At 41.0% G+C, this 18,528-nt stretch overlaps 1 protein-coding gene across 1 annotated transcript; it reads right to left on the bottom strand.

Annotated features, from left to right (window-relative positions):
* Positions 1-412: 412 nt before the first annotated feature.
* Positions 413-18,522, bottom strand: LOC109410659 (uncharacterized). Its single transcript, XM_062856393.1, has one exon. It carries the CDS (start codon positions 2,834-2,836, stop codon positions 1,157-1,159), a length of 1,680 nt encoding a protein of 559 aa, XP_062712377.1. The 5' UTR covers positions 2,837-18,522; the 3' UTR covers positions 413-1,156.
* Positions 18,523-18,528: the final 6 nt, after the last annotated feature.

Genomic DNA, 18,528 nt, shown 5'->3' with positions numbered 1-18,528 from the left:
TCATTGCTCTTTGTTGGTTATGTATGATTCTTTCAAAAAAGGCTTCAGACGGGCTATTCTCGATAGCTGAGCAAAATAGGGTAGGTTTCCTTCGGGATCTAAAAAAATCGTCAGTCATGCTGATTTTTTGTTTTTTTTTTGTCAATAACTCAGTAACGCTATATCGATTGTTTGCATTGACTATTCTCACAGGTTCCCCGTATAGCCTGCTGGAACACTTTATCACTCACAGGTTCACCGTATAGCTTTGCGGAAACACTTTATCACTCGCGAGGAGAGTCCATCACAGGACTCTGATAACGATATATCCGACGCGGAAGACTTACTTCCTTGCCTAGTGGCACATGGCACGGACCATGGCACTAGATCAAGAAGGGAGTTCGGTATGTGGTATCAGTAATAACAGAGCACATTGAAACCCCTTCAAGGTTGGGCAAAGATTGCTGTATTTCTCAAAAGGTTCGGTTTTTATAGCTTACAAAGTTGTAATGGTTATCATATGCTTGTTCATGGTTCAATGTGTAAAAAAGAGAAAGAATTAACTAGACGCCTGGGACAGAAAGCTGACAATATAAATTTCGGCGATGTACCTATCGAACCCAATGTTTTGGTTATTTGACTCTTCTGATTGTACCCTGCCCTGTGGGGCCACTACACTCGTAATACGAGTCAGCAAAACAGGTGTCCGCGCGTCGGGTCAGAACGCTCGGACCGCACATGCATTCCTGACCATTCTTACTGTGTGCAGATAGCACAGTGGAAACAGCATTGATGCTTACTAATTGAATTGTATATGATTTGGTAGTTACTGTACGTATTTATGGGATGTAATTGATTATGCGGGAAGATGCACAGCACACTATGAACATTAGAATCTTCTTCTGAAATTTGATCTATATTTTCACAGATTTTTAATTCTAAAACTTAATATTAATGGTCACACTCTTTAAGTTTATTTCTTTTTTTTTGCTTCTTCTTCTGCCCCTGCGGATTCGAAGACATTTCAAATCTATATATTGAACTCTGAGATATAAGAGATTTCTGTTGTTTTTTTTTTTCATGTCCTAATCATTACTCAAGATATCTGTAAAAAGGTATCATGTCGTCTCTTTAAGATACACTGTCAAATTCGGGAATATATAGTCTGAGTCTCTACTCACAATTTTCCTCCAGCACTGAGGCGCTTGGCAAATTCCCCTACAGAGTTGGGGCGAGCCTCACCAATCTTAGACCATCTCTCCCAAGCAAGTTCACGCATACGATCTGGAATTGCCCCTCTGTAGTGTCTCGATATATACGAGTACCACTCGAGGGCATCCCGGCTTATCGGTTCGGATCCAATATCGGTATCTCCTTCCGAGGCATCTTCAACATCATTTAAATCTCCTGCCCCTTGCCCTTCTTCGGCCGGATCTTCCCCGACTGCAACTGCCGCATCGTCGATAGGAACCGGATCATCCTCAGTTCCTTCCAAAAGCTGCTTTCTGATGAAATCGGTTTGTAATCGGGCATCCGTTTCCAGCTGGCGAACGGCGTCAACCTCCGTGCTCTTATAATACTGCATTTGCAGTGACCCGGTACACGAATGTGCGTAGATGTAGAGAATTGCATTGTCAATAATGCTATGTAGACCGCTGGGAGGAAGAAATATGGCATTTACGGAGCGGATCAGAGGAATCGCGCACCCAATGAGGTGAGTGAACACATGAAACCCTGCATTAATTGACGCTGAATATGGACTCTTGTCCACCAATCCAAAACCCGACAGATATGGACTGTAGGAGTAAGGAATCTCCATCTCCTGGCCGGATACTAGCATTCGGGTCAAATCAACACGGAGGGTGGGAGTCATCAGCCATCGGGCAAAGACTCTGGTCGTCTCTCTCATCAGGTCACATCCTGATGTGATCGCAGAAAGTCCAGTGCAATCACGGTATGCAGTCATTAGAGTTCCGAACCTGAGCTTTGAGTCCAAGTGCTTTGGGAACATAGAGAAAAACATATCGATTGCACATACCAGCTTCACAAATTCAGGACTTTGATAAACTGTAGCAAAATTGGTCATGGCCACTTCAATTCCATCCGCGAAATATTTGGTAATCAGTTGATCTTTCAGTGTTGTCTGCAGTTTGTTTACATAGGTTTGATTTGACGCACAGTGGATCCGGTAACATCCAAGGATCAATAGGCCGAGGTCCATAACTTGCTCTCGTGTCACCATTTGGGGACAGGTTCCTACATTCGTTCCTTGCGTGGATATAGCAAGTCTCACCACACTCAATGGGGATACAACTGTCCCTTCCGCTCCAATAAACACACCCATGGACACCCAATCGAATCTGAGAGTGTCACGGATGAGGCTGCACAAGCAACGCATGAAAACCATCACTGTGGCTGGAGAGACCACTCCTCCTCGGAATTCCCCTGTGATATGAGCAAAGTAATCACCTATTTTAGCGTCCTTCCGCATCTCTGGAACTGTGATAGTGGGTTTGTTCCATCCGTTCTTCTGGAACCACTGGAGAGGATATGATGGGGCGATTCCTCTATGGATGATCATCTCTTGAATAGCTCGTTTTCCGATGCCTCGGGCGTGGATCGGCTCTCCGTCGTCCTCTCCGATTGCATTATTTTGTGCCTCAGTCAATTCTCCGGTCATTAATAATGCGAGATCTTCCTCCGTTTGAGCTACCATCTGCTTGCAGGCTGCAATCTTGTCTTGAACTCGTTGAGTCTGCTCCTGATTAAGATTCTCCATCTCGATATTTAACCGCTCTCCTGTCACAGGTAAAATCAACGGATTGTTACAATAGTAGAATTCCTGTTCTCCAGGCATTCCCTTCAGAAATTCTCACATGAATAACTCGAGGGTTTTCTCCAGTGATAGTTTCAAGGTTTTCACGAAAATATCTTCAAAAATTCTACCTAGGATCCTGCCGGAAATACGTTTATTGACATTTCTATAGGTTTATGCTCTGTGTTTAGGAGCTGCGTTACCACTTAACCCACCCTGGAACATGCCGCTGGATCAACTATTCCATATTTGTTCTTTTAATGTAGTACTTATGGATTTTTTAAAATATTTATGCAATTTCTCCAATCGTCCATAATCGTTCATTTATAGAATCTTACTCAATTGTCAAAATAACATACAAAAAAAAAAGTAAAATGTAAGGTAAAGGTTATATAGAGCTTACTGGTTTTTCTTAAATACGATACTCCTTTTTGCGAGGTAAAGTGTATAAATGTCTCTCATCGTTCTGCTACGCCTGCGTTAATCGGGTCGGTCGGTCGTTGTCGCTCGCTGTCGTTGAAACTAAACACCATGTTTGTCTTCCTCGACGTTCCACTCGGGTTGCAATTATGCAACTTGCCTTCGCTGTTAGATTTCGTTTATTTTCATTCAAACTGTTTACCTCTTCCTTAGGTGAGGTAGTGACCTTTCAAAAACATGGATTGAGTAGTGGACAGCTGTTCGCGTGCTGCCAGTATCACTGTTTGTTGTACCGCTTTTATTTGTTCGCATTTGATTCTACACTTGGCGCATATTTGCCAAAGTCACCTTGATCGGTTTACTGCTACTTCGAAAGGGCCAAAGTAGTCTACTCCCGTTTGGGTGAAAGGGTATATGAACGAGTCTGTTCGACACGATGGTAGCCATCATTGGGGCCTTTGGCCTTGCTTTTGCATTGATGCAGTGTTGACAGCGCGCTTCTACATATTGAAGTGCCGCGCTTAGACCGATTATGAAGTACTTTTGCTGTAGAGCCGCTTGTACTGCCTTGTCAGCATGGTGTCCCTTTGGTAAGATGATCGGTTTCCTTGTTGCTTTTGGAATATTTTCTGCGTATACCAGTCTACTATGGGAACGCATTACCCCTTGATCGTCAAGCTCGGGATTCAGTTTAGAGAGCGGTCTAATCGTAGTTAATTCCTGGTTCTCTTATAAATCCTTCACCTTGTCCCGGTAAGTGTCACGCTGGGCCTTCTTGTATAGTATGTTTTCAGCCTTAATTCTTTCTGTCATGGTGAAAGCCTTTGTGGAGTTGGCTCGATTTATTCCGAATTGAATGATTTTGAGTATCATACAGATACGGAATAGAAGTTTCCACCAACATGAGAATCTTTCCTCTTGTACACAGTCCTTTTGTTGGCTATGAACTCCGACGAATTTCGCTTCTTCAGCTGTTTCGATAGACTCTGCTTGGGGCCAGTCCTTTTCTGGTAGTTTCAGGAATGGCGGTCCGGGGATCCACATGGATTCCTTCGTCGACGGTTTCGTGCCTTCGTCTGCGGGATTATTAGCACTCGGAACCCATCTCCATTGATCCATAGTGGTTGAATCAAGGATTTTACCTGTTCGATGGGCCACAAACGGTTTATATTTTCTGTGCTCTGAGTTTATCCATGCTAGTACGGTTTTCGAGTCTGACCACTATGTTAATTTGGTAACCTTGAACCGTGTTTCCCCTTTTTATAATGTCGGTCAGCCGTATTCCCAATAATGCTGCTTGCAACTCCAGGCGTGGAATGGATAGTGCCTTAATCGGTGCGACTCTTGACTTTGCAGCGACTAAGCGTACGGATGGTGTTCCTCCAGTGGAGCTTCTGTAGTATACAACTGCTGCGAAGGCTTTTTCTGAAGCGTCGACAAACGTGTGTAGTTCTACGTGTGATCCTGTATATTCTAATATCCATCTCGGAATTCTGACGTGATTCGATGCTTCAATTTGCTCCAGCCAATTCTCCAAGACTTGTTGCTGCCTTTTAGATATTGATTTATCCCACTCAGACGTTTCCTTATGTAGGTCTTGATGCAGTATTTTTCCGTGTATTGTAATATAAGATATTAGACCTAACGGATCAAATACGCTCATAACAAACGAGAGTACTTCTCTTTTCGGTGGTTGTCTTATCTTACAATACACCTCTTTAGGCAGTCTCTCGAGTTTCACTTGAAATCCAATGCTGTCTTTGTTGGTGTTCCAGTATACCCCAAGTATATTTTCGGATACGTCCTCCGATACGGTGTGCTATAAATGGTTTATATTTTCGATGCTCGGAGTTGATCCATGAGATGACCGTTCTGGAGTCCGCCCAAAACGTAGATCCTATGATTTTCAACCGCGTTTCTTGCCTGACTGTATCTGCTAATCTTACCCCTAGTAGCGCTGCTTGTAGCTCGAGCCGCGAAATTGATAGCGGTTTGATGGGTGCTACTCGCGATTTCGCTGCCATGATTCTCACACATGGATTTTGTTGTGTATTACTTCTTGCGTATACGATTGCTGCAAAGGCCTTATCCGATGCGTCAACGAAGGTGTGGAGTTCTATGTGCGTGCCTACGTCCTACGTCATTATCCATCGAGGAATTAGTATGTTGCTCGCAGTTTGTACTTTCTCCACCCATGAGTTCCATATCTTTTGCCCTCTTTCGGAAATAGGTGTGTTCCAGTCCTTTGTTTCCTTATGCAGCTCCTGTATTAAGATTTTACCTTAGATCGTTACGTTCGATATTAGCCCTAGCGGGTCGAAGACGCTCATGACGAAGGAGAGTACTTCGCGTTTGCTAGGGTTTCTGATTTTGCAGAGTTCTTCTTTAGGTAATTTTTCTAGGTTCACCTGATACCCGATCGTATCTTTGTTGGTGTTCCAGTAGACTCCGAGTACCTTCTCGGATTCGTCGTCTTTGTCATTAAGATACTTCTTCGTATCTACCTCTCTTCTGTTTTTTGGAATCGTCTCTAGTAACATTTTGTCATTAGAGCAAAACTTCGTAATGAAGAAACCCCCTTCTTCGTGAGCCTTAATGACTTGAGCGACGGTGTCCTTGGCCTCCACCAAGGAATTGAAACTATCGTCGTAGTCGTCTACGTAGTGCTGGTTTATTGGTCTTTCTGCATTGTGGTTCTTGGCTGCTTGGGCGCATGACGGTGAACATGTCGAACCGAATGTCATTACTTGCATGACGTATATGTCCGGGAATCTCTGTTCGCAGTTGCGCCATAAGAATCGTTGAGCGTCCTGGTCTTCTTTGCGTATTTTGACTTGGTGAAACATCTCTTTGTCGCTACATACCGCATATTTCCCTTTCCGGAACCTAACTAGTATTTCGAATAGTTGAAACAGGACCACCCCACTCACTATCAAAATTGCAAGTCCTATCGCTGTCACCAACTGGAACAAAACCACCCCCACTCACTTTCAAAATTGTAACCAAACTTCTTAATTCGAACTCGCTGTCTTAAAGATATGTCATCATTTCAATAGATTCACCAACACTTGTTAACACTACACCACTATATTTTTTATTTTTTGAACAAAATATACTATTGTGTTATGTGACGATATTTCTTAATTTTGTAATTTTCGGTAAAAGAGAACTTAGCTCTTACATTTGCTCCTGGAAAAAAATATATGTGTTGGTTAGTCTTCTGATTTCTAACCCATATTTGTTCATCAACATCAACTGCACGATCGCTTCTTCTTCATCCTGTGTCCGTCGCATTTGACCTATCATCTCTTATGTGTCTGTTGCTTGTACTGCTGAATTTCAATTAATGCTTTTTTATGCGTCTTCTTCTGTAGATGAACAAATAGTTTATTAAAGTTTAATTTTTTTTTCAGGAGTACTCTAAGAATCCTTTGACGATCCGACCATTTTATATTTTCCGTGAAATGGTCTTAAAGTTTAAGGCTCATAAGAACTATTTTAGAACAATTTTAAGGCTGTTACAAAAGTTTCGATTTCGTTGAACCAAATTCACGTAACGCCATTTTTTTTTCTATTATTCACACTCATTATTTATATTCATATTAGTTTTTGTTACACTTCAAAAGAAAAAGAAGAAAGAGACTTACCCTTAATTATTGTAAGAACGTGTATCCTTTTCACCTCACACTGCAACACCAAAGGAAATACACATTTATCCCTCTACTATCGGCACGATTGCGACACAAGATCTAAAAAACACAAATATTCCAGAAATAACTTCGTTCATTTCTAACGAGAAGAAAACACGAATTTGTCAAAAGATAATTAGAAATTTATTTAAGATAAATTTCTATTTCTATAGATGATCCTACTCCGGATCCTCAGCCCGGTTGTAATCATAATAGTAATTCCGCCATCCTGGTGGTGGTCCACCACACGGAGCACGCCTCGGTCCCATCGAAGGACCTGCTTAACTTCTGAGCATTCTGTAAGTTGCATGCCTAGACATCCCTAGAAAAGAAAAAGGAAAATAAATCAGATTAAAAAAAAAACCAAAAGTTAACTAATTTTTCTAGCTGAATTACACTTACCATGTTTCTTTCTCCAGTATCCTATAGTACTGAAAGTCGAAAACAGAATGAAGCAGATATTCGTTTCCTCTTCTTTCGGCTATCACGGATAAGGAAAGAGAACACTGAATTGACTAAACTAAATGACTGTGACGTAGTCCTACCATTATCCCTGGTCTCATGTTATTGCAACTATCTAACGGTAGTCCTCTTAAGTGAGGATAGCGTTCGCATAATTCTTGATAATTTCTCGATTATTTTGGTAGCATTAAGTTTTCAATTGTCCTAACGTCTCTCAGCACATGGCTGCTTTTTGTATCTCCTCTAATGACTACGTCGACGCTTCGACTGAAGTTATGCTCTATTGTAACCTCTTGTATCCAATTGAGTTGAAGAGGTATTGATTTTCCGACTAGCTTCAGTTCTCTAGCGATGTTTGCTTCTAGTAGAGTTAGTGACGAATAGGGATCTAGGAAGGCGTAAGTACTTACGACTTTGTCTTTGTTTCGTAATGTCACGGGTAATACCTGGTAATGAACCGTTATCGGTTTCGCGTTGTCGTTATGATTATTCACTGATTGTTATTCAATCGTGACTTCTTCTGTTGGAGGGTGGAGCAATCGGTGATGCCTTCTTGCACATCCCCTAATGCCGCATCTCTTGGCCTTGGTACATTTAAACATGTTATGATTCGTGCCTAGGCAGCTGAAGCATAGGCGTTCCAATTGGGCTATTTTTTTGCCTTTCGTCTACTGTACTTACTGTATTTCAATTTGTTGAGCAAAGTTTTTCTTAGACAGTGTCTGTTTGGCGCCTTTTTCAAATTATTTAATGTTCTATTAAGCTCTTGAATCCAATTTTGAATTTTTAAAGTAGCTTCATCCATCATACGATAGATCATACGCTATTATATGATAGATCATGTGCTTGTCCTTGCGGGTTTACTTTTGTTTTCCTTCAGATGTCCACTCCGAGCCTACTAACGACGAGATTTAAATTCTTTATATACTCATTGACGACTGCTCTTCCGTCGACGTCACTCAATCCGAACGTGTCCATGTTGGTCCATTCCGGGCGGCCGTAACGATATTGCGTGTTGATCGTGGCTATCCAGCCGGGTGGTATCACGTCATTCTCGAAACGATAGATGTTGTTACGCGGTAGGTTAACGTACTCTACTCGAGGCTTGAACACTGCGACAGCTGTGGCTCCAAGCGAAATCAGCTGGGTGTAGCATCTAGCAGATACTATTCCTTGGGTGGGTCGGAGATTACGGGGCAGTTGGTCGTCGTTAGCAACGACATATCCTAGCTGTGTTTGAGATCCGACTTCGGTTTCCACGGGTCCGATAACCGATGGTATCTTCGCATCTGCAACCTTGGTTGAGATATGGCGGAGTAAATCGATGCAAAAGGGAATCCCGTTAAAGTTCCGTCCAAACACAATGTTGTCCAAATCTTGGACATCCGCGTCGTAGCCAGCTTGTATTCCTAATTCAGCGTAAATGTTTCGAATCTCTGGTGTAATGGGCATAGTTCTTGGTACGTATCCAAGTAGTGAACGAGTGGGCTGGGTAGCGCCACATCTCGACACCCTGTGGGTTGGCTACCTCATAAAGCACGGAGAAGGCGGCCACACCTGGAGACGGTATACTACCATAGATATGGTGCGTGTCTGCGGTGATAGCGCCAAAGAATCCGGCAATATCATTGACGATGTTAGCGTCTAATTCCGGGACGCTGACGTGCCATTTTCGAGAGTTGGGATCCCTAACAGGTCCGATCGCGGATAGGTACACGGCGATCGCCTTCGGGATACAAATTCCGGTGGGCATGTGGTAATCGGGATCTCGTTCTGCAGAGAGCGTATGATATACAGTCTCTCCCATAGCAACATCGAACAGTAATAGGTCCACATGGCCTCTGTTACACTCCGAATACATCTTGTGACATCATATCTCGATAAATGGATTCAACAAGATCGAAATACCCAGAGTAGTTTAGGCGTAACTCTGGTACACGCTTGAGGAAGCCTAACGCAGCTAAATCAGCGACAGAAAAAGCGTCGATGTCACAGGGATCGATTTTCGGTGTCGTGAAACTGGGCGATAGGTTCTTTGGAGAGAAGTCTGGTTCTCCCACGACTTCTGGCTTACGACGGGTTCTAGGGTCCGGTTGACGAGAGGGTTCATCCCTCGAAATTGGTCCTTTCCGGGGTTTGAAGGTAAATTTCTTCTTCGTTGTATTGTTTCGGTGTGGCTCCGTAATTTGACATCAAGGGTATAGGATAATTTTGAACGTATCCGTAGTTACTCTCTTCAATGCAAAGTCGTAACGCTGAAAGTTATCCGTGAAGCTCGCGTTTTGATGATTGGGCTGCAATAATGTGAGATGAGATTACTCTTAACTTCATGCCAATCCAACTCCGTACCGTATAGTTCGAGTATTAGGTCAGCGTCGCCCACAATTTTGGCTCTTATGGCTTGCATCCATATGCCAAAAGAAGGGGACTCTTTAACTTGTTCGTGGACTGGCAATACCGATCCACGGTGATCTTAACATGTTCTACTTTCCCTTCTATTTTTCATAACAACTCTTCTACTTATGTTAATATTTCTGGCGTACCTTAACTTTCGCAACAGCGTTGTGTGGGTAAGTTTCCTGTTTGGATTTTTCACTAATGTTTGCAGTGTTTTGTGAAGCCCCATAATACACTCTTCAATTTGTTGCGTGTCGGACTCTATGCCTATTATTCATTTTAATAGAAAAAAAAACTCACGACTTTTACTCCTCTACGCAGTTCTCAAGTTCCAAAAACATGATATCCTCGATGTCTCGTCTAAGCCCTATCAAGATGTTGTTTTTCCCTAGCCGCATTAGGTTCGCCACTGCTGCTGCTACCTCAAAAACACGGTCCACTATTCTCACTTGAGCCTTGCTCTCCGCTTTCGTGAATCCATTAGAACTTGTACACTCCAATCTTTTCTTAATGTCCGTTAATTGATTTACATAAATGGAATACACTCACTCAATTATTTCGAAATCCATGTTCGCAAGTTAACATCCACTGGACGCCACAAAAAAGTCTTTAACTTTCACTCTCTCACTCACAAACTGCCTATCTCGCGGGAGGCAAACTGGAGCAGATATTGTTTCTCCTCTAGCAACTGCTGTGTAACCAACAGGCCTTCTAAAACGCGTTTGGATTGTTAATAGACACAAGATCACGTTAAGTTTCCATGCATGATCCTCGAGGAAGCTCGTGTGCACTTCCTGGTTCTCAACTATGGTTACCGATTGGTCACCAATAGTTTTCGAACTCTCTTCCTTACTGGCTGCGCTGCCCATGGTAACTTTAAAACTTTTTCCACTGCACTATTAGTTCTTTTTTTTTACTTAGTTAATGTATTAATAAACTGAGTTTTTTTTGCTAGTGTAGCCGTTATTTTCGGATCTTCTGTGAGACACATTGTAATTTTCACTAGGAGAAGTAAAAGTGCTACCGCTAGGGTGCCGGTGATTATTGCGGGTTTCATTGTTTTGATTGTCTCTACGTTTCAAATCCAGTGGCTTTTCCGCGGACGTTGTCACACTATTTTCCGTTGTCCTTAAACGAATTCACTTCACGGTCAGCCATGTAACGTATCTTGGACGTGATATCATGGAGAACGCATGTAGGTTCGAGTGATGAATCCGAACTGAACTTTATTAAAACCAAACTTAGTCTGGGAAGCGTCACTCTACACAACTTATTCTAAGGGGCGGTGCTTAACCGATTCGTAAACAATAGTTTAAAAGATAGTCAACCAATCACACATGTCTGCAGTTGGTGTTGGTGACGAAGGTACCAAAAATAGTAAACAAGAAATGTTATTGCAACAATCGTTGCGCGCATTTGGGTCTCGCATTCTAGACCACCCGGAAAAGAAACATGTGGTAACAATTATTTGAGCGTGTCATTTTTGGAACACCAAGTGCGGAAGGCACTTTCTGTTTATGGCAAGTGAAACAATGCTTTCATTCAATGTCAACTCGGAGGGTCTGCACAAAACAGATCTCCATGGAATTTGAGATGATTGCATGTTCGACATTTTGTTAATAGGAAAAAGGTCAAGAGATATTATATTACAATTGGCATACGAACTCTCTAGGGGAGAGTAGTGCTAAAGCCTGGAGGTTTTGAGTAATCCTTTTTTGCATCATGCACCTCTCCTGGTGGAATATGGAGAAGAGACGTTCCACTTGCGCTTTCATGTGTCTCACGGTAAACACAACTTTAGAGTTTATATAATTCACAAGATCCACATTGATTCCTGAAACCCTATCTAACTTGGGGAGCATTGGTCCTTCGTTTGTCAAGAAAGTTACGAATAACCTTGGAACGTTGACTCCAGAGAGGCGATGCGCCGAACAATGTCATTTGCAGTAATTTCGCTGCAATGTTTTGAAGAGCTTCTCCAGGGTTGGCAGTAGATTGAAAGTGGCGTTTTGACCCTGAATCACCTCGAAGAATTCTGCCTTGTTGGTGACGTTAGCAAAGGGATTAAGGAAAACCTCTCCAATCATGATCAGGTCCATCTCAGTGTGGCATAAAGGGCGTTGATTTCAGCCGGGAAAGATTTCCACATTTTGAACTCTGGTTGTTCTGGGTCGGGGACCACGGTTGAACCAGAACCATGCACCACGTTCATGTGATACATTCTTCTGTTGCCATCTTGTACCCAATTTTGTTGTCTATATTGCTGTTGGTTATTGTTCGGATGATTATATCTTGACCTATTTGACGATTGTTGACCATAGTTTGACCTGGGTTGGTGCGGGTTTGGACGAGGGGAATTTCTGAAATTTCCTCTGCTATTGTTGCCATTGTAACGATTTTGGTAATTTGATTGATAATTTGGTCTATTTTTTGAAAAATTTTTCCTCATCTGCATAATTGATGCGGATGGTTCATTATTGAAATTCTCGTTTTCAATAACAATATTTAATGCTTCCGAAAGAGACGCGAATTTCCCCACTTTGAGGAGCATTTTTGTCTCCTGTTTGTGTGATGAAGCTATTAAGGTTTGTATGGCAGCCTTGTTTGCTAACTTTGTGGCTACCGCATTCGGAACTTCTTCCCGAATGTAAGCATGTTTCAGTTTATCCGCAAGTATGTCAATTTCCTTTGTGAATCCAGAAGTTTCTTGACCTTTTCGTGGTTTAACATTTTTCAGATTTGCAAGAGCCAAATCTGAAGTGCTTTTGTCTATACAATCAGCAGTAATTTTGTTTTTTATTTCTTGGAAATCTGCTGGCACTGCTGTAAATAGATCTCTAGCTTTACCAGTCAACTTAGTCAAAATAAGTTGAATGGCAGCAGCTTGTTGCGCGTCTGGTTTCAACTAAACCTATTGCATCTGTGAAAGATTTCATGCCTCCTGGATTCCCATCATAATTTGGGATCAGAGATGCTAGCTCTGAGGCAGTTTTAATGTCTAGTGCCATTGTTACTGATTTAATTTTTAACCAAATAAAAATTTTAACCACTGTTCTTAATCGTAATTTAATTTTGTGTTTCGAAAGTTTTTGCTGAATTATCAACTCAATCTCATTCACCAAGTTTTTAGAAATTTTTAAAAAGTGATTTAATTGAGAATCTGTCAAAGAGGATTCTAATAAGAAAAACTCAATTTGATTACTCAAGTCCTTTGCTACTTGTCGTTTTTTTTGCAATGTAGTCGCTTTAATTTTGTTGTTAATCGATTTTTTAAATTTATTAAAAGTGCATTTAATTGTTTTAAAGCGTTTTCAATTTTCTCTGACATTACAAAATATATACTAATTCACTATTTCAAAATTCATAAAAAGGTTAATGCTCATCATATTGATTTTGGGACTGTTGTGTCGAAAATATTACAGCTTATTGGTTCACGTAGAATTCATAATATAAAAATGAAAAATAAAAATGAAATCATAACAGCTTTTCTTTTTACATACAAGGCATAATAGTTCTAGTCATTGTTGCTCACAATTGCTAAACATAGTACTGAACATAGTCGATTTCACTTATTACAAGCACTTGGTTAGTGAGAATCTGTGGGCTGGGTCGGAATGACATATCTACGAAAATAATTCACGCACAGGGTCTAAAAGGATGAAATCTCCGCAATTGTACTCCTACGTCGTTACTGCTTTCATGTAGAAGTTTCTTCCGGGTCGCTGCCTCCGTTCGCTGTTTCATCAGGATGTTGAAGCACTATCAGTTTACGTCATTTGTTATCTTCGCTGTCCACTTGTTCTTCAGCACTTACAGTTAGCGAATTGGTCACTTTCGCTGTCCGCTGGCTCTTCAGTCTGTTTAAATATCTTCAGTTTTTGAATTGGTCATTTTCGCTGTTCACTGGATTTTTAGCTTGTTAGAGCACTTTTAGTTCAGCTGGTAACACAGGTCACTACTTCATCCACTGGTTTTTCCAATTGTTATAACATTTTACACTATTACTGAATGTCTGTGTTAACGGTTCAGTTGTCGTTTTTTTTTCTCACACATCAATGTTTGCTATTGATTTAGCTTTTCTAAGCGCATCGCGCCTGATCCGCCTTTCGACTATCTTAAAGATAGTTATGAGGAGCTGCAGCCCCGTGATTGTTAACACTAGCCAGAGCAGTGTACTATGGGACTCATGCTGCTCTGTATGAAAGTCCTGAGTGTTTATTATAGTGGTGTCGTTGCTACCACTGGTGTCAACTTTAGGGGAAGACTTTTTGTTACCCATTTTCTCTGTATGAATAGGGCTGATTGGAAAAGTTAACGATAAACTTTAACACTGATCAAAATTTCACTGATGCAATGCAAACAATTTTACTGAGTCGGGCTCCGAAGAGTTCGACAGTCACTAGTCGCCATTTGAAAAAGGCCAAATCCCTAGGCCGAAACGTCGGGAATGTAGATAAAAATCGTTCTTGAATCAAAGACTGAGAAAGCCATCCCCCTTTCCATCAAGTTCCCAGTTGTAAAATCCCATACCAAAGAGATACGTTTCTTTTCACGCTTTTCAACTTGGCTAGGGCTTGTTCTGTGGTTTCCCGACTTCCGCAAGTGTCTTTAATCAGGTCGACAATTTGATCTATTGACCTTTCTACATTGTCGTTAGGTATAGCGTCTCGCGCTTTACCCGATATTCTCGTCATAATGAAAAATTTTAACATTGGATAATCGCTTTCTTTGGTAATAGATTTTAAAAATTTTACTCCATCTACAAAGGCTAGTAATTTATTACTATCGCCATCGTAGGGTGTCAGAATCGATGCAGAAAGTTTTGCATTAAATGCATTATTCGCTTGAGATGTAGGTAATGTCATGGTTAAGCTTTTTCTTCTTGACGTTCGACAATTAACGGTTTCTGTAATATAACTTAAAGCGTTTCTCGCTTGTTTTATATAGCTAAAAATTCCCTATCTGGTATCGATTTTTGATGTTTTTCTAGTAGTTTTTCTAACTCAGTGTATAAGGTGTTAGCAGTATCTAAATGTTTCTCTAGTGTATTATCTAGTATATTTTGATTAATGGATTTTCGTAAATTTTGTTCAATTTTTACTAATGCAGAAAAACACTGTATTAAATCTGCTTTGCTCATACCTTTTTCATCTATGTTGTGGACTGCATGCCGCACGCCTTGGCTTCTGGTGGTTTAACATTAATGATGGCCTTACGCCTCGACTCACGCCTCCCGGGGGTTAAGTGGTTGGATTTCTTCACTTTGTTTCTGCACAGGCAAGTTGTTTCAGGAACACATCGATCGTTTCAGTGTTTCGTAATTTTTCACGCACTCAATATTCGTTCTAGTTGGCATAAATCGTTGCACATCGATCGTTTTAGCCTTTCATATGTTTCGCGCACTCAATATTCGTTGTAGTTGGCATAATTTCGTTGCACATTTTTCTGCTGATTGTTCTGTTCCGTTGTAACAATTTGTAGTTCACTTTATCGTTCATATTAATTTGCGATCGTTCTGAACTGTTCGGCACTATTATTCTTGGGTTCTGACATTGTTTAGCCGCACTGCCCGCTCGACTTGGGCTTCAGTTGATTTTTTACTGTACTTATACAGAACGCGGAATAACAGGTATAACGTCACTAGTATAGCAATACCTAGTACTGTGCCCGCGATGATTCGTGTTTCCGTTACCGCACTTGATTGGTTTGTAATAAAGGTAATAAAGGTTTAATTGTCTGGTTTACACTTAGCGCTTTTTCACTTTTTCGGTATTTGGTCACACTTTACTATTTTTGCGGTGCAAAGGTTCAATCACTAGTCACGGTGAGCCATGTGGAGATTGGGCTTCGGATATAAGTGACTTGACTCGACGACTTTGAGTTTGAAAGAGATTATTTATGACTGAAAGGCATACTGTTGTAAAATAGGAAATGAGTATGTCGAATTTCGTCCCAAGATTCAGGCATTGTGGCCAGTTTTTATTGTTCACATTTAAAAGTTATTGTTTCCGTCACTTTGTATCTTAACTTTTCACTCACTTTGTATCACACGTTTGCCGTTTGCAGATTGTGCAGTCTTGCTGCGTTAACTGCTGCACGCTCGGTATTGATTTTGTTAAAATTGGAAAACAATTTAATTGCACCATAGCCTAAAGCCACTGCGGCTAAAATGCACAACGCAACGGTCTGCGCGGTCATGTGCTCTTCACCGATGCTACTGTTTGAAGAGGTAGAAATTACCTCGTCTGCACTGAACCAACCCATCACCGAGTGGTTAGATTTCTTCCTTTGAAACTTGAGTAAAGTTTCTCGCTTTCACTGATTTCTGAAGTTCTCAAACTGTTTCACACATGCTTCAACACTCAACAGTTGATTGTGAAATTTGAAACCTTTCGTTTCGAATGCGCTTGGGTACGGACCGCACACGGAGAGGTACGGAAGGAAGGAGAATAGCGATGGGTTTGTTTTTGTCGCCACATATGGTTGTAATTACTTTGCTATGCATTTTGAGTACTGTTCTTCGCAATCCCAGGGTTTATCCCGCTCCCGCTGGAATACTGGAATTGTGACACAGAATCACGAGCCGACGCGTTTGGAATTCTGATCTTTTACTCTTGTATATTTCAATTTTTCTATAAAGAGTTATTCAGACCTATACAGAGTTATTCAGATGCTTCTTCCAATGTCTTCGGACGATAGCTCCGAACGTACATAGCCATAGTACATGTACCTTGTTAAGGTCATCAGGCTAATAAGGTTGTTCACTGCATCTGTCGAACCCCTATAGTCATCCATCTGGGCTGATGTCGATTTGATTGCCGTGTCGATCGACTTAACTGTTTTGAAATCTTCATTGAGTGAATTTGTTCCTTGCTTAATATAAAATAAGGATTGTATGTGAGACGTAATGTCTTGTTTGTTCCCAAAAGCGTTTAGCAGGGCTTCCTTGATTTCTGTCCATTCAGTAGGATTTCCCGCTGCTATCGAATCCTGTCTGGCTTCTCCCACAATTTCCGATTTCACAAATCTCATAATTTGTTTGTAGCCTGGCTCAAGCACAGAATCTTCAAATTCCGCGAGAGCCTCTTCCGTGTCTTGAACTCACGCTAACGTCTCTTTCCTGTTGCCATTACATTGCGTAATGATTTTAATCAGGTCAGGAATCTGGAAATTCACGAATGGGTTTGTTTGCTTTCTTTGCAAAGCCGTGATCGTCGCGATTAGGCTATTTTGGTTGTTTGTTAACTGAGCTACTTACGCACTATGGGAAATCCCCATTAGGTGGCGCTGTAAGCGTTCAATAAATAAACCCTTTGGTATTATTGTAGGTGACTATATGCCAAAGAACTTTGTCGAAGACCGCGAAGTGATCCGACGGCTGTGAAAAAAGTTATACCCTAGGCAAAGTGACGCAAAGTGTTGAGATTATATTATTGATATTATTCCTTTACATGTATTGGAAAAAAACAACAATTAAGTTTCTCCTCACTTTACCTAGGGTATAACTTTTCTCACAGACGTTGGATCACTTTGCGGTCCTCGACAAAGTTGTTTGGTATATAGTCACCTACAATAATACCAAAGGGTTTGATTATTGCACGCTTACAGCGCCACCTAGCGGCAAAATTTGAAAACTTAAAATTTCTGCATACATTTGCTCAAGTTTTGCCATACAAACTTCAAGCGTTTTGAGCTCTATCATTATCGCAATGTAAACGAGTTTTTGGGACTTTTATCATCAAAATATGTTCTGAAGATATTATTCATACATTTCTCGACTAACATTTCAAAGTGACCTAAGTGATGTAACATCATTGTTAACATTGACATAGCTTTTCTTCTCCAGGCTGCCTTAATTGCAGCACGCCCGCCGGTCTCACCGATTCCCCAAGTGGATTCGTTGTATGGAAACTGCCTGCATGCAGTGACCGACGGACCAGCGGCGAATTCCCCAACGATGGGAAATGACTCAAGCCCTGAAAAGGACTCAACCGAACACGCAGGCGACTGGCGGATCCGGCGCAGAGACAAACGGCACACACACTGATTTTTGTACTCTATTTCATCGGTTTTTCATCATTACTGTAAAGCACATCCGGAAACTGGTTTAAAGCTTTGAAATTTTTTTTTCTTCCTCTTCTCTGTTAAGATGTTCCGATCTAATGATTTTTTTAAGGTCCATCTTTTGAAACAGATTTTTGGTTTTCTATGTTTCTGTTCATTGCTCTGAATATTTCTCTATTCTACAGGAAGGGAGTCAATCGCATAGTATCCCAATTCCTAACTCTATAATTATAATATTTGTTCCGCTGTACTTTCTATCACGAAGCTTTAAGAATGTGCCTGGGCATCCCGTGCACCCCAACCCGGGATGTAAGTCGATTTTCCAAGTCCATGATTTCTGTATTACCTTTATGCCTGATTTGATTTTCCTGTAGGTTTCGCTCAATGATTTGTTTGATATCATAATCTGCTTCACCTTCACGAGAACAACTTAATCCTTCAATAAATTCGCCGAATCCACGTAGGCGTCTAGATTTTCAGACGTTCCATCGTACACTTGTACGATGGAAGTTGCCGTTTTTATGTCGAATGGCATTGTTGTTACGTTTCTAGCTACATACTTTTTCAGTAAATTATTAAAAATTACTTCGTAAATAAACGACTTGCAAGATACCGGTTTTTTTATAATGCTTTAACTTTGTATTTATCAAATAAGGGTTTCGTCAAATTCTTGACGAGCTGCTTTAATCAGAAAATTAAAAT

Source organism: Aedes albopictus, chromosome 3 (genome assembly GCF_035046485.1).
Source record: "Aedes albopictus strain Foshan chromosome 3, AalbF5, whole genome shotgun sequence".
Taxonomy (NCBI): domain Eukaryota; kingdom Metazoa; phylum Arthropoda; class Insecta; order Diptera; family Culicidae; genus Aedes; species Aedes albopictus.
The sequence above is the reverse complement of the archived record's forward strand: the minus strand, read 5'-3'. Positions and strand labels throughout refer to the sequence as shown.